Here is a 13,564-nt window from a genome sequence, read left to right as displayed (position 1 = left end):
AGGTACCCTGGTTCAAAGGATAGTTCGCCACCCACAGCAGCGGTCCCCGGTCCTGGGGCAAATTCCAGCACTGGCTCGCTGGCTCCTTTCTCCACGAGGGGCCCAGCGGCGGGAAGGCGCTCGTGGGCTGGCCGAGGGCCGCGCACGGAGCCCCGAGGGTGAGCACGGGCCTCAGCCGCCCCTTGCGTTTGCTGCTTTCATACTTCTTTCCTGACTGTAAAGACGCTCGTGCTTAGTGTGGAAAGAGCAGGGGACAGACAGAAATGGATAAAACAAACTGGGGCCTCACCGCCACGTCGCCCGAGACCCGCTGTCGGGCCGGCTGTTTCAGGCTGTTTTCTGTGCACAGATGTCCGTGTGGTGTTGCCAATGAGGACCACCGTGTAGCCCGTTTATGTCCTTTTTTTTTCCTTTTTAAAAGTTTTAGCATGAGCACTTAAGATATTAATTTTAAAGCTCAATTTCTTTTTTTTTTTTTAAATTTTTTTTTTCAATTTTTATTTTAGGACAGAGAGACAGAGCATGAACGGGGGAGGGGCAGAGAGAGAGGGAGACACAGAATCGGAAACAGGCTCCAGGCTCTGAGCCATCAGCCCGGAGCCCGACGCGGGGCTCGAACTCACGGACCGCGAGATCGTGACCTGGCTGAAGTCGGACGCTTAACCGACTGCGCCACCCAGGCGCCCCAAAAGCTCAATTTCTTAATAACGATAAACGTTGTATCAAGTATTCCATAATCGCTAAGCCCTTAGGCCTATGTTGGGCGTTCGGCTGGATCCCAGGTTTTGCTACCGTAAATACAGGATCGTCCGTGACTCCGATTATTTCCCTGAGTTGATATCGTAGTAAACGAATTAATTACCAGGTCGAAGGGAATGCTGCTCAAGGCTTCTGATGCTTACTGCCAAACTGCTTTCTGGGAGTCGGGTTCAGTTGAAAAATGAAGAGAGATCTCTCCTTTTCAGCAAAGGGGCTCAAACTACAACTTTGTCATCTGCCTCGGGTACGGACAATGATTCCTTTGTGCTTTTGCTGACAAAAGTCAGTAACATCATGGGGAAAAGGGAAAGCAGGAAAAGTTGTAATACAGGGTCCAACCACTCATGGAAATTACCTCGATGTGGAGCCTGACGTACATTAAGAATAAGCTGCGATTTTCAATGGTCTGTATGAGGGAAGAAGGTTTCCTGAGAATGTGCTTCACGGGAAAGTCTACGCACAAGGCCCTGTGGCGTTCCCGGGGAAAGAGGCCCGGGAGAAAGTGTCGCCTGTCCCATGCTGTCCCCTGGATGTGTGGCTCGAATCTGCAGTGACCGGACGCATCTCCCACAACCAGCCAGAACGCACTAGAATTAGCCCAGTGGGCAGGTCTCCAAAGAGCCTGCTTCTCGGTGCGGCCACCCAGAGCCCAGGCCTCAGACAGTCCTCCGGAGGACGGCCTCAGGCCACTGAGTGGGACAAAGCAGTGCAGACGGCCTGGTATAGCTCGGAGGGGAGGCGGGTCTGGCTTCTTTTGACAAGACAGGAAGGTGAGGGACGTCTGTTCCTTTCACTGCTTCAACCGTTCACACAGCTACTGTGACGGCAGTATGGGGTCGCCCTCGAGCAGCCGCAAACGTGATGGGACAGGAGCCCCAAAGGGTCAGTGGCTGGGCCGGCAGGAGCCCCGGTGGGTGACCAGTTGGGGTCCGCCGTCGGCTCGGAGCAGAGGGCTCAGACGGCCCAGGCCAGAGGCCGGGGTTCTCGGGGAAGGAAGAAGGGGCAGGAGGAAGCCGAGGGCAGGGCTCTGCTCGAGGACACCGACGGGAGGCCCACTTTGCACCCGGGGGATGTGCACACTACCTTCATGACGGGCTGGGCAAAGTACCGGGCACTCCAGTCGCAGAAGCCCGTGCTGTCGTGGCTGAGACGAAGCTTCTGTGTCCAGCAGCGTCATCTGCATCGTCTGTGGTCTTCAGGGCATTTGGGGACAAAGGGGGGGAGGAAAGAGAAGGAACAGTTAGTCACACACCCGACACGTCTCTTTGCAGGCTTGAGAGGATTCAAAAGGAGACAGAAGGCAGCGGTCTGGCTGCCGAGAACGTTTCTGCTGGCCTCACCCTGCGTCCTGGTGGTAGAGACCCTGAATGTGGGGCCAGGGCCCAGGGAACCCGTATTAGGGGGGCGACTGAATCTGCACTCAGGGGACTGTGTCCCCCCCCGAGGCCGGCCATGGTGGCTCGGGCCGCAGAGTCTGTCGCTCTCGCACAGGCCAGCGCTGTGAGGTCAGCAATCCCCCAGGGCCTCTGCGGCAGGGGCTGCCGGAGACCTGGCACCCGACTGTGCCAAGCGGCTCTGGGTGGGGAGCGAGACCAGTTGGGACATGTGGGTATTGAGACATAAACCACTTGATGCTGTCCCCCTGGACCACACGTTCATTTCCCACGGCAAGGCCTATGGCGGCCAATGTGGTCAGCAGGGCTCGCGTCACCGCACAAGGCTGGGCACGGGGGAGCAGGACTGAAGGCATCCCCCAGAGAGGAGTCCCTCTCGAGGCTCGCCGGGTGGAAAGTCCCACAGCTGGGGCACAGTGATAGGGTCTCCTCTCCTGCCTGCTGTAGGAACCTGTGCCACTCTGCTGGATCGGGCCCTGGCTTGCGGCCCCAAAGACAGTGAGTGTCCCCTGCGCCCAGATGCCTGCTGTCTGGCCGGCCCACGTCAGGGTCCAGCCAGGAGGATGCACCTCGCCCTGGGTGTTCGAGGGGAAAGACAACACACGTCACCCAGCAGGCAGCTGTGAACTTCTTAAGACCACTGCTTACAGAGCTGGGTCCGTGGCTGACGTGGCATCCATGGCAGCCCGCCCCCTTAGTGCATCCTGAACGGCCCCCCCAGACTGCGTCCTTGACCGATAGAGCGGCAAACAGTCTGGGCAAGACAGCCAAGGCCCCAGCTTATGTGTTCACATCACCCAGGCTGACGAAGACGCCAATCCCTCCTGCACCTGGAATTTCTTTTTCAGCTTAAAGGCAGAGGACCGTGGCTCCTTATGCGGCAAACGAAACGTTCATGGAAAATGCAAACAATCCACTGAGAACAGGTGCTTGTACGTGGCAGCTGCCACAGCCAGCGGAGGAAAACGCTACTCACCCAAGAAGGGAGAAAGCAAGTTAGCTCCGGGCGCTTATGTGGCCACATGGGAGGCGCCAGAACAGTGAGCCCGTGAGGAAGGTGGCAGGACAGTGAGGCCACGTGGAAGGTGGCAGGACAGTGAGGCCACGTGGAAGGTGCCAGACAGTGAGGCCACGTGGGAAGGTGGCAGGACAGAGAGGCCACGGGAAGGTGCCAGGACAGAGAGGCCACGTGGAAGGTGGTCAGGACAGTGAGGCCACGTGGAAGGTGCCAGACAGAGAGGCCACGTGGGAAGGTGCCAGGACAGAGAGGCCACGTGGAAGGTGCCAGGACAGTGAGGCCACGTGGAAGGTGCCAGGACAGAGAGGCCCGTGGAGGGTGCCAGGACAGAGAGGCCACGTGGAAGGTGGCAGGACAGTGAGGCCACGTGGAAGGTGCCAGGGACAGAGAGGCCACGTGGAAGGTGGCAGGACAGTGAGGCCACGTGGAAGGTGCCAGGACAGAGAGGCCACGTGGAAGGTGGCAGGACAGTGAGGCCACGTGGAAGGTGGCAGGACAGTGAGGCCACGTGGAAGGTGGCAGGACAGTGAGCCATGGCAAGGGGCCACAGGAGCGAGGGCCCCGTGACACTGCAAGGTGGTGCCGGTACAAACCGTGCAGCACAGCGGGGGGCGGAGGCAGGGTGGGGCCCGCGTCCCGGGCTGCAGGGTCTCCGCTCACACCGAGGGCGCACAGTCGCGCGTACCTGGTCTGGGCCCTTGTCGAACATCTTCCGCGTGCGGGGGAACTGCTGGGAGTGGGGCGTGTACTGCACCCCCCGCGGGGCCAGGGGCGCCGGGGCGGCCCGCGTGCAGGTCTCGGCCGACTGGCTGCTTGGCCACGCGTTGGTCAGGCTGGAGCTGCTGGCGCTGGACGGCGGGGGGGAGCCCCTGCCGTTGGGGGAGGAAGGAACGTTTGCATTTTACCCCAAAGACAAAGCCCCTTGTCCTCACCCGCCCGCCCGGGCACTGCCAACCGACCCGGGTCGGGGGCCCACATGTCGCCACCCGCCCGGCACACGCACGTGCCTCCAGAACCAGCCGCCACGGCTGCGGCGACGGCCCCTTGGGGCCCCGCCCGCAGGCTCTGGGAGCGGTGCCCCCGGAAAGCGAGGGCGGCCCCGGCGGGCACGTCCCGCTCGCCGCCTCCCGCCTGCGGACGCTGACGTAAGAGGGGCTCTCCCTGCCCGCAGCTGGCCAGCAGGAGCCAGACCCCGGCTGCTCAAACTCGGAGAGGCTGCACAAGTCAGGCTCCCGGGCGGTTCCTGGCCGTGGCACCTCGTGCAGAGGAAGGCGGTGCAGAAGGGACCCGCGTGGACAGACACGGGCCAACTTACCCCGCCTGGTGGATGTGGATGCCCTTGTTGGTGGGCTGGCGGGCGCCGACTGGGTGAGTGAGGACGTGGTGAGGATACGCTGGGGCCGGGCGTTCACTGTGGCCTGAAAGAGCAAAGGGGCAAGTGGTGTGGACGGCCAGCTGCTGGTGACCTCTGCGGCCGTGAGACAGCAGCCCAGGGCGGTGGCTGCTTTCGATGGCTTCAAGATCGCGCAAAGGGCCTCCTGGCCCAGGAAATCAAGCACGCGTGTGGGACGGCCCCGGTGGAGCCCCTCCCCAGTGTCCCCCTGCAGAGAAAACCATGTTCGTTTGTTGGGGCGCCTGGGTGGCTCCGTCGGTTGAGCGTCCGACTTGGGCTCAGGTCACGATCTCGCGGTTTCGTGGGTTCGAGGCCCGCGTCGGGCTCCGTTGCTGACGGCTCAGCGCTTAGAGCCTGCCTTCGGATTCTGTGTCTCCCTCTCTCTGACCCTCCCCCGTTATGCTCTGTCTTTGTTTTCAAAAATAAATAAACGTTAAAAACAAAGAACAAAACACGTTCGTTTGCCTTCTGAGAAGTCATCTGCTGGGGTCCAGCAGGGCCCCAGGGTCGGCCCTGCCTGAAGCGCAGCCACGAGACTACGCCAGCGTTAACGCTAGGCTCCAGCCCCCCACAGCCCGCCCTGGCCTCTGCTCTGTGGCACTTTGTGGATGGAAACAAGACAGGCTGCTGTCAACGTCCTTCCACAGACGTGCGCACATCTGACCGTTTCACCACAGACAATTCATGCCCGCTTGAGACGACTGTTGAGGAGGGAAATAGTTTCGATATTTTGAAGTGGGGCTTTGTGTCGATGGGGAAACCGGACGGCCTGCCGGGGGTGCACGTGACGGGGAGGCAGGAGGCAGACGGGGCTGTCCCCGCCCATCGGACGCCAAGCCCACCGTCCGCCAAGTGCTTCCTTGGATGTTCTGCTCTGGGGGCACGGGGTGGCTGGCCAGGCCCTGCCAGCTCTGGACACCCCCCAGGAGAGGGCTCCCGGTGGCACTCGGGACAGGAGGCAGTTAAGCAGCCGTCTGGGCTCCCCTGAGTGCGGCTGGTGCCAGACTGGCTCTCGAAGTTGGCCGCCACCCAGGGAAACAACCTCGACGTCCGTGGGGGACGTTCCGGGGCAGCCGGGCTCAGGGGACCCTCAGGTGTTCTGACCCCTCCCTCAGCAGTCAGGACGCTGTACTTCCTACGTGCAGCCAACAGGCAGAGAATTGCAGAAAAACTAAACCACCAAAAACTGTTCATTTACAGATATCGATGCTTCCCTGATAATTTACCACTTTGAAACAAGAATAACAAGAAACCTGAACTGTAATCAAGCTTTACAAAACATTAAGAAAAACATTTCTTTAGTTATGTAAAGTATATGTTTGTGAACTTGCTTTTGCTTCCTACTTAAATGACCTGGCCAGCTCCCTGTGCCTCCATCAAAACCCGAGAGCCGAGCCGCCCCCAAGCGCCCCCCGGCGTGGTCTGGGGAGAGTACGGGATCGGAGCTGAGAGGCTACAAACTTCCACAAGTCTCCTCAAAACGTCCAGGGATGGGGGAGGCGACAGGAAAGACAACACTTCTGTGGCTGAAACTCAGGACTTCGGCAGAACCCACCCCTTTCCCACATGTCCCCCGAGACCCTACCACCCTGCCTCTCCCGTGCTCGCTGCCCACCGCCCCTCAGGGAGTCTCTGCCGACCGGGCTCTGTTCCCTCTGCTGGGCCCGGGCGGCCGGGGTGGGGTATCTGCAGCCCCTCGCCCACACCCTTCACACCCGCGGCCGCCACACGGTCTCTTTCCAAGTCCGTTTTAGAAATCCTGAGGAGTGGGCACGCCGGCAGCTTTCACACTGGCGATCACAAGGCTTCAGGCTTCGAGGAAGCTTTCTCGAGCCCAACGGCTCCCATCTGTTCGACAAGCGTTGCCTCGGCCTTGGTCTCACACTTGGTGCGAGCCTGCAGGGGTGAGTGTGAGCAGAGGCGGGCGAGTGGACCCCGCCTGTCCGCAGGCTTGGGGTGGGGGCACGGGGCAGGGGGTGGGGGCAGGGTGGCGAGCCCGGGGCCAGAGGGGCTCCTTCCCTCGCTGGTCCCGGCAGCGTTTCACAGACAGCACACGGCCAGAGAAGGTCAGCAGAGAGGCAGCAGCGTTTTCGAGGCTCTGAACTGAGGACCGGGCCCAGCTGTGAGCCCCCTGCCCACCCTGCGCCTGTGCCCGTCCTCGCCGACAGGATTCTATGTTGCCCTCTGCTCGGGGACGCGGCCCTGAAGCCACTCCCTGGGCAGGTGGCGGGGCCAGACGAGCAAGGGCGGCAGGGAAGGGGGATGGTCACGGCTGCGGGTAAAGCTCTGGGAGCCCGGCCTACTTTACTCTGTTATAAGCCGAATTCTCCCCTCAGGCGTATTCCTCTGGCCCGACGCAAACACAGACGTGGTTCGCGGGGACACGTTTGCTCCCTGCCCCTGTGCAGCTAACAGGGGCGTCTGCAGCAGGAGCCTGGACGGCAGCGACCCGTTCCCCCCACCCCCCCGCCCCCTCTTCCAGCTCCTGGGAAGTTCTCTTCACTCTCTGGTTCTTTGCCTGGAACGCGTCACTTGGCGAGGGCGCGGGAAGTCGGATTCCAGTGCGGGAGAAAGTACCCTAGAGCAGCACGGGGGACGCGGACGGTGGATTTCCCGGCGGGATCAGAGTCAGGGTCTGGGACTCCGGCCCAGGCGTCCGCTGCTCTTTCCCGGGCGAGTGCACGGCTGCAGGATTGTACCGTTAACCGCGTGTCGAGAATCTGGATCCCCAGGACTGTCCCGAGGTGGCTGTCCTGGGGCTAAGTATGATGCAGAGCCTGCTGGCTGCCGGGCCACTGAGAAGACACCTATCAAGGCGCAGGGTTCTGCTGACCTAAGAGAAAAGTTTTCTGTAAACTGCACGTCCTAGACAGACAACACGAATTGCCCTTCTGGTGCGCTGAGTCCTGGGCACTGCTCATTTGCCGCAGCAACGGGGACAGTGAGGCACTGCCCCGTGGCTGCGATGGCCGTCGGGGAAGCCGCGGTCCTTGGCCCCCCAGGAGGCGAAGCCAGCACGGCCGAGGCGGGCGGGGGGGGGGGGTCTCACCTGCCCCTTTCCAGGGTCTGTGCATTTTGGAGCAGCGGCAACAGAGAGTAGGTGAGGACAGGGAGGAAGGAAGGAGACGTAAATATTTCCACTTTGCTTCTCAGTAAACTCTGTTTACTCGCCACGGCAGGGCCCACAGGGAGCCCAAACTCTGCACACACCAGCTAGGGGACGGGGAGTGGGCTGAAGGCTGGTGGCGTTTGACCAGGGCCCATGGGCCCGGAGAGCCACCCTCTACCTGCTGGCAGGGTGTTCACGAGGGCCAGAGCACAGGCCCAGCGGCCACCCCAGAGCCACGGAGTCTGATCTCCAAGGGGACCAGCTCTCCTGGGGCCGTTTCTGCATCTGGCCCGGCAGGGCCTGTGGACTCTCAGAGGGGGCGGCGTCTACTTCTGTAAGCTACGCAACTCTGGGTGATGACGCCGTCACCTCTGGGTCTGCGGGGAGGTGAGAACGGACAGGCGCGTGACAAGTTGCGAACTATACACGGAGATGCCTCTCGGTCGTTAACGGTTCGCTAGGACTGCCCCGATTTCCGACAATTCTGGGAGGCCCATCCTGCTGGAGGCGGCAGCAGGCGGTGAGGCAGGGGAGGCCCCGGAGGGGGCACACAGCACTGGCACACAGGCTCCTCTGTTTGGTGGTGGTGGTGGGTGGGGGGCGGGCAGCGGGGGGTCCTCCCGGGAGGACCCCGCCTCTGGGAGAAGGAGGCCCTTTCGACCCGAGTGAGAAGAAATGAAAATGCTTCCGTGGGCATCCACACGAGCCCACAGAGAGGTGGAGCAAAGGTGCTGCGCTCTGGGCCTCACTGCACCCTCGCTGGGTGAACGCGGGTCTGGGGCGAGCGCGGCAGCTCCCTGGGCTCTAAGTGAGGTGCTAACTGGGAGGAGAGGGTCCCTGAATGGGGAATAGGGCTTTAAAAGAAACCGACGTTATCAGCATGGAGCCAGGATTTAATCAGTTTCCGTGGAACTTTTTTGAATTTGGTTTTTGGGGATCTCAACCTTCACCTTTGTTCTTGGTCACTTAGGCCTTTGGTTTATAAGGAAACTGTTTGGCCTCGAACCTCACACGCTGGCTTGTGATCTCCATCACACCTGGCTGCACGCGGCCCCCCGCAGACGTGGTGGCGGCCGACACTTGGGCTCCTTGGGTGTCGGGACGCTGGGGGACTATCTCTGGGTGGGTTTACGTGAGTACAGGTTTTCTCATAAATACTAAAAGTAGTGTAATCAGTGCACGCGACCCTGACATCTGAACACCTGTCGCTGTGAAATTTCCTCCTAAGTGTTGTCCCCAAAGCACAGATGGCAGGAGTGGCCGCCAGGGAGGCTGTCGGGGCCATCGTGGTTCCTGAGGTCGTCATGCTGTTCTTTGTATCTCTCTCCGCGGTTTGAAATTTTCCATAATAAAAACTAGAAGCAAAACGCAAACCCCAAGCCTGTGTGGACAGGGGATATAAATACTTGAAATTAGGCCACAGTTCTCGAGCTATGTGAGTTCCCGAGCTGCCAGCAATTTCTATATTTGAATACGGAATTCTATGGGGTATTCCGGAGTAATAAGGCTGTTTTGACTCTGATGAATAAAAATTTGGTGTCACAGTTAAATATCAAAATAGGCCCATTTCTCTGTGAACTGAAATGTAATCCCCCTCGTTAGTTGCTAGAGTAGAAAGTAAGCCATTTTTAAAATTAAATTGAGGGCAAGAAATATTTCCTTAATGTTTATGCTTCCAAAGCCTTCAGTGGCAAATGTTTACTCTTGAAAACACACACACACAGACACACACCTGTATACGTTACACACAGACACACACAGACACACTCTCACTCACACAGGCTGTGTCGCACCAGTACAAGGCTTCAGGAAGTATGGACTCTAGAGGAACCCACTCCAATCTCTGCCCTCTGGGTGTGCCCACCGTGTGCACACTGGGATGTGCGTGTGTCTGTCGAGATCAGCACGACAGGCAGAAAGCCACAAGCCACTTCCAAGGCTGTGTCAGGGAGCGCTGTTCTAAAGCCTCGAGAGGCTGTCTCGGTTGTTGTAACCTGCTGGTGTGGCTTTGCCGGGTAGGAGCGATCGCACACACGATGTTTAATTACCTCAAGTGGGCTGAAGACGCACTTCCAGCTCGCAGCCACGCACCTCACACGTGACCCGAAAGGACACGGAGACACGGGTTCCGTGCTTTACGCACGCCTGAGACGTCCCTCAGAGGAACGTCTCTGACCATCTGAGCTCAGGTCTACCGTGATGAGTTATAGTTGTGAAATTTCAAGATTAGGCATTGACGTACTTTTAAACAGTTCGGGTTGATTTTCGATAAGGTTAAATACATAAAAGCCACTACAAAATGAACTTATATAGAATACCGGTTTCATCATGACCAAAATAACCAAGGGGGCGGGGAGTGACTGGAGCACCTGATGACCGTGCTGGCCCTGGCTGCGCTGGCCATGCGGGGAGACCGGCCTACACCTCAGAGACAAAACAAGGCCTCGAGACACCTCTGTGCGTCACAAGCTTTCAGGCAAAGGTGATGACCTCAGCTTCTGTCTTAAGAAACTGGAATCTGAAGAGCAAGTTAGACTCAGGGTAAGCAGAAGGAAGAGGGTAATGAGGATGAAAAGAGCTGTCAATAAAATGGAAAATAAAAAGCAACAGACGAATAGGGACAAAACCAGAAGCTGGCCCCGTGAGGTTTCCTGCAGCCCGAGCGGTCGTGAGTGTGACCACGGGTACCGGGAATGAAGGGGGACATCACTACAGACCACACAGACGTGGATAGGATCACGAGGGTAACGAGCGGGAGCCCGTACCTAACTTCCAGGCGCCCTGACACGGCTGAGTGGAGGCAGGGCCGTGCCCCGACTGAAGCTGCACACAAACAGAGGTCGGGTACACCGTGAGGCGCTTGTCCAAGGTCTCTCTAACCGCCTGGGGTTCCCGGCATGAATATCCGCGATGGGGGACCAGGCACTCGGGAGCTTTGCTGGGAACGCCGTCGCACGTACCTTGTAGGCAATGCTGTTGAGCGCCTTCATGGCCAAGTCGGAAACGTCTGGATAGGGATCCGCAGCCAGATGCAGTAACACTCTCCAAATCTGAGTGTAAACACTGTTGAAGGAGACTCCTAGGAGAGAGAGAGGGGGTGTTTAGCAGCGGACAGCTGTGGCTGGTGTGCTTGGCCGGCTCCTGGAGACCCTAGCTGCTGCCAGGGATACGGGCGCTTCCAGAGCTGGGGCTGCGGAGCCTCATTCTTGTCGTCTGGTTAGGGGCCCAGACACTCAGGGGTCCCCGCTGGTAACTAGGCCTGATGGCGCGATTTCATCTTCTGAGGCTGGATATTCCTGGCAGGAAAGGTGAGTTAGGAAAGGCTGACCTTCCTCGAAGCCCTGGCCGACTGGACAGCACTATCTAGCTCCCGAGGACCGTTCAATCTCACACCTGGGTTTCTAGGGAGCCATCACGGTCTACGTGAGCTGCGCGTGTCGGATGGGAAGTGCCGCGTTCAGGGAGTGCTCTGGGCTGTGACACACTGACTCTCTTGTCTACACACCACACGTGGCACCGACCTGAGTTCCCAGGAAATCACAAAGCGTGTGTGTGACGTGACCTGAGCCCTCCAGGCCTCCCCAGGCAGCCACCACATTTGCTGCGTGTGTTCCACCACTTCAGGTCCCGTCTGGACGCCATGGTGGATGAGGCGGATGTTGACGCGACGGGGTGCGTCACAGACACGGAGGAAAGGGAAGTCACGGAGGGCCTGACCAGGAGTCCGCCCAGTCCTACTTGACCCTCGCAGTCTCAGCCACAGGCGCCATCCCTGGGCATTACAGAGGGGCAGTGAGGCTGAACGCCCAGAGGACGAAGGATTCAAACGCACGCCCGTCGGACGTTCGGGCCAATGCCGCGTCCGCCACACTGTGCTGCCGTGGCCGCTCCAGTAACGGGCAGACGATTCCTTCTGTCAGGGGTGGGGCTGGGAGGTGAGCCCAGAAGCCTTCATGGAAGAGGCACGCAGTGGGCTTTGGAGGGGAGGCAGGGCGGCTCTCCCGGCAAGAGCCTCGCTGGCGGGAAGTGGCGGAGCAAACGACGGACCGGCACCGAGGTGATGGAACACAGGGAGCATTTGCGGAAGTGGCGAGACAGAGGCCTGCGTCGCAAACCAGAGAGGACAGTGGGGCGGCTTGGAGGACCGAGGGGCAGGGCGGGTGGGCCGGGTGCAGACCCCTGGGGGGAGAGACCATGGAACCCGGTCGGCACCAGGCAGGGAAGGGGAAAGGCAGCCTTCCGAGAGGAAGGCGGGTGAGCCAAGGCGGGAGCGGGGGCGCGGGATGCCGCACCCTCGCTCGGTGCGGGGCGGACCTGGGGGCTGGCACGGCACCGGCCCTGCTCCCGCGGATACGCCGAGACCCCAGGTCATCTGCCGGCAAGCTCCGGGTGCAGCCCCTGCCGCACTGGTGAGGGACTTCAAATCTCACGAATGCTGCCAGAGGACGGTTGTTCCTCCATCACGGAATGGGCTGCACCCAGGCATTCAAGTTTTCTTTAATGTTTACTGTTTTGAGAGCGAGCGAGAGAAGCGAGCGAGAGAGCGAGGCGAGTGCATGAGCAGGGGAGGGGCAGAGACACGAGAGGGAGATACAGAATCGAAGCAGGCTCCCAGGCCCTGAGCTGTCGGCACGGAGCCCGACGCCGGGCCTCGAAACCCACTGACCGCGAGATCGTGACCCGAGCTGAGATCAAGAGTCAGAGGCTTAGCCCCCCAGGCGCCCCTGACCCAACCATTCAGATCAAAGGCTGATGGATGATGCGGAGGTCACACGGCACAACCCACGGCCTGGCATCTGGAGGCAGAGGCGGCTATTCTTCCCACCCGCAGTCGTGGGACAGTGACCCCCGTGGCCACAGGGACGGAGGAAGCCCCGCCTCCCTGCAGCTCAGGGTGGCAGAAGGTGCTGCTGTGTCGCCCAGGAGGGAGGTGGCGTCCCTTGTGTGCTCGCTTGGAAGGACGTGCGAGCTCTGGGGCCTGCTGTGTGCGGCAGCTCACACAGGCTTTGTGGGCCCTGGGGAGTCGGCAGGGGCCCCCGTGGGGACTGGGGTTTCCGTACAGATCTGGACTTGGGTCGGTGAGATGTCAGCTGAACACCCTCTCGCTTGGAGGGGAGAGCCTTGCGTCAGGGCGAGTGGTGCACACGGAGATGCGTGCGGTTTCCCTGCGCGTTTAATTCAGAGACGGAAGCACAGCAAACACCTTCGGCCCTCAGGGTCCACAGCCATGGGACCGCCGTCCAGGTTGACAGCCAGGGCCTCTGGGGACATTTCCTAAAACCTACTTCCTGTGGTGGCGGAGGTACCCACCAGCAGAAGCCACGCCCGGGTGCTATGTGTGCACCATTTCCACAAAGGCGGGGAAGGCGGCGGGAGGCGTGGCTCCATAGGTGCCCACAGCCAGGGTCACGGCTGCGCCACGCCAGCGCCACCAAAGGCGGGGCGAGCCACGCACAGAGGGAACGTGGAATTCAGAAGCCGTTACTTGCAGAAGACTTTTGACTCTGACATAACCCCGTTTGTGATTCGGTAGAGAATAAAAAAGTTCTAATTTTCGCCAGGGTGTTTGGCCACAGTGAATGGGTCACTGTTTGCCAGTGAAAACCCTTGACCCTGGGACAGGAGGTGCTACGTTCGCTCACCTCCTCCCTGGGTTTGGCCGCCACGCGATCTGACACATGGACCGCCCCGTCGTCAAGCCTGCCGACAGCCACACGGAAGGCTGTGAGGGCCCCGCAGAGGTGGAGCCCCCAGCGGGAGCCCGGACGCCCAGGACGCCCCAGCAGGCCCTCCGGGGCCCGGGAGGCTTCCGGGCTGTTAACTGCTCAGAAAGGGCGCTGTGTCTGGCCCTCACCCGACTCTCTCCTCACAAGCTCTGAAACCTATTTTCA

General features: G+C 60.1%; 1 protein-coding gene across 1 annotated transcript in view; it reads right to left on the bottom strand.

Moving 5' to 3' along the window:
• The window catches only part of RPTOR (regulatory associated protein of MTOR complex 1), a 334,568-nt gene that overhangs the window by 32,495 nt on the left and 288,509 nt on the right, over positions 1–13,564 (bottom strand). The window contains 8 exon segments of the mRNA XM_030297026.1: positions 1,843–1,898; positions 1,901–1,952; positions 3,857–3,928; positions 3,930–3,994; positions 3,997–4,040; positions 4,487–4,523; positions 4,526–4,589; positions 10,634–10,752. Coding sequence (XP_030152886.1) covers positions 1,843–1,898; positions 1,901–1,952; positions 3,857–3,928; positions 3,930–3,994; positions 3,997–4,040; positions 4,487–4,523; positions 4,526–4,589; positions 10,634–10,752 — 509 coding nt within the window.

Source organism: Lynx canadensis, chromosome E1 (genome assembly GCF_007474595.2).
Source record: "Lynx canadensis isolate LIC74 chromosome E1, mLynCan4.pri.v2, whole genome shotgun sequence".
Lineage (NCBI taxonomy): Eukaryota > Metazoa > Chordata > Mammalia > Carnivora > Felidae > Lynx > Lynx canadensis.
The sequence above is the reverse complement of the archived record's forward strand: the minus strand, read 5'-3'. Positions and strand labels throughout refer to the sequence as shown.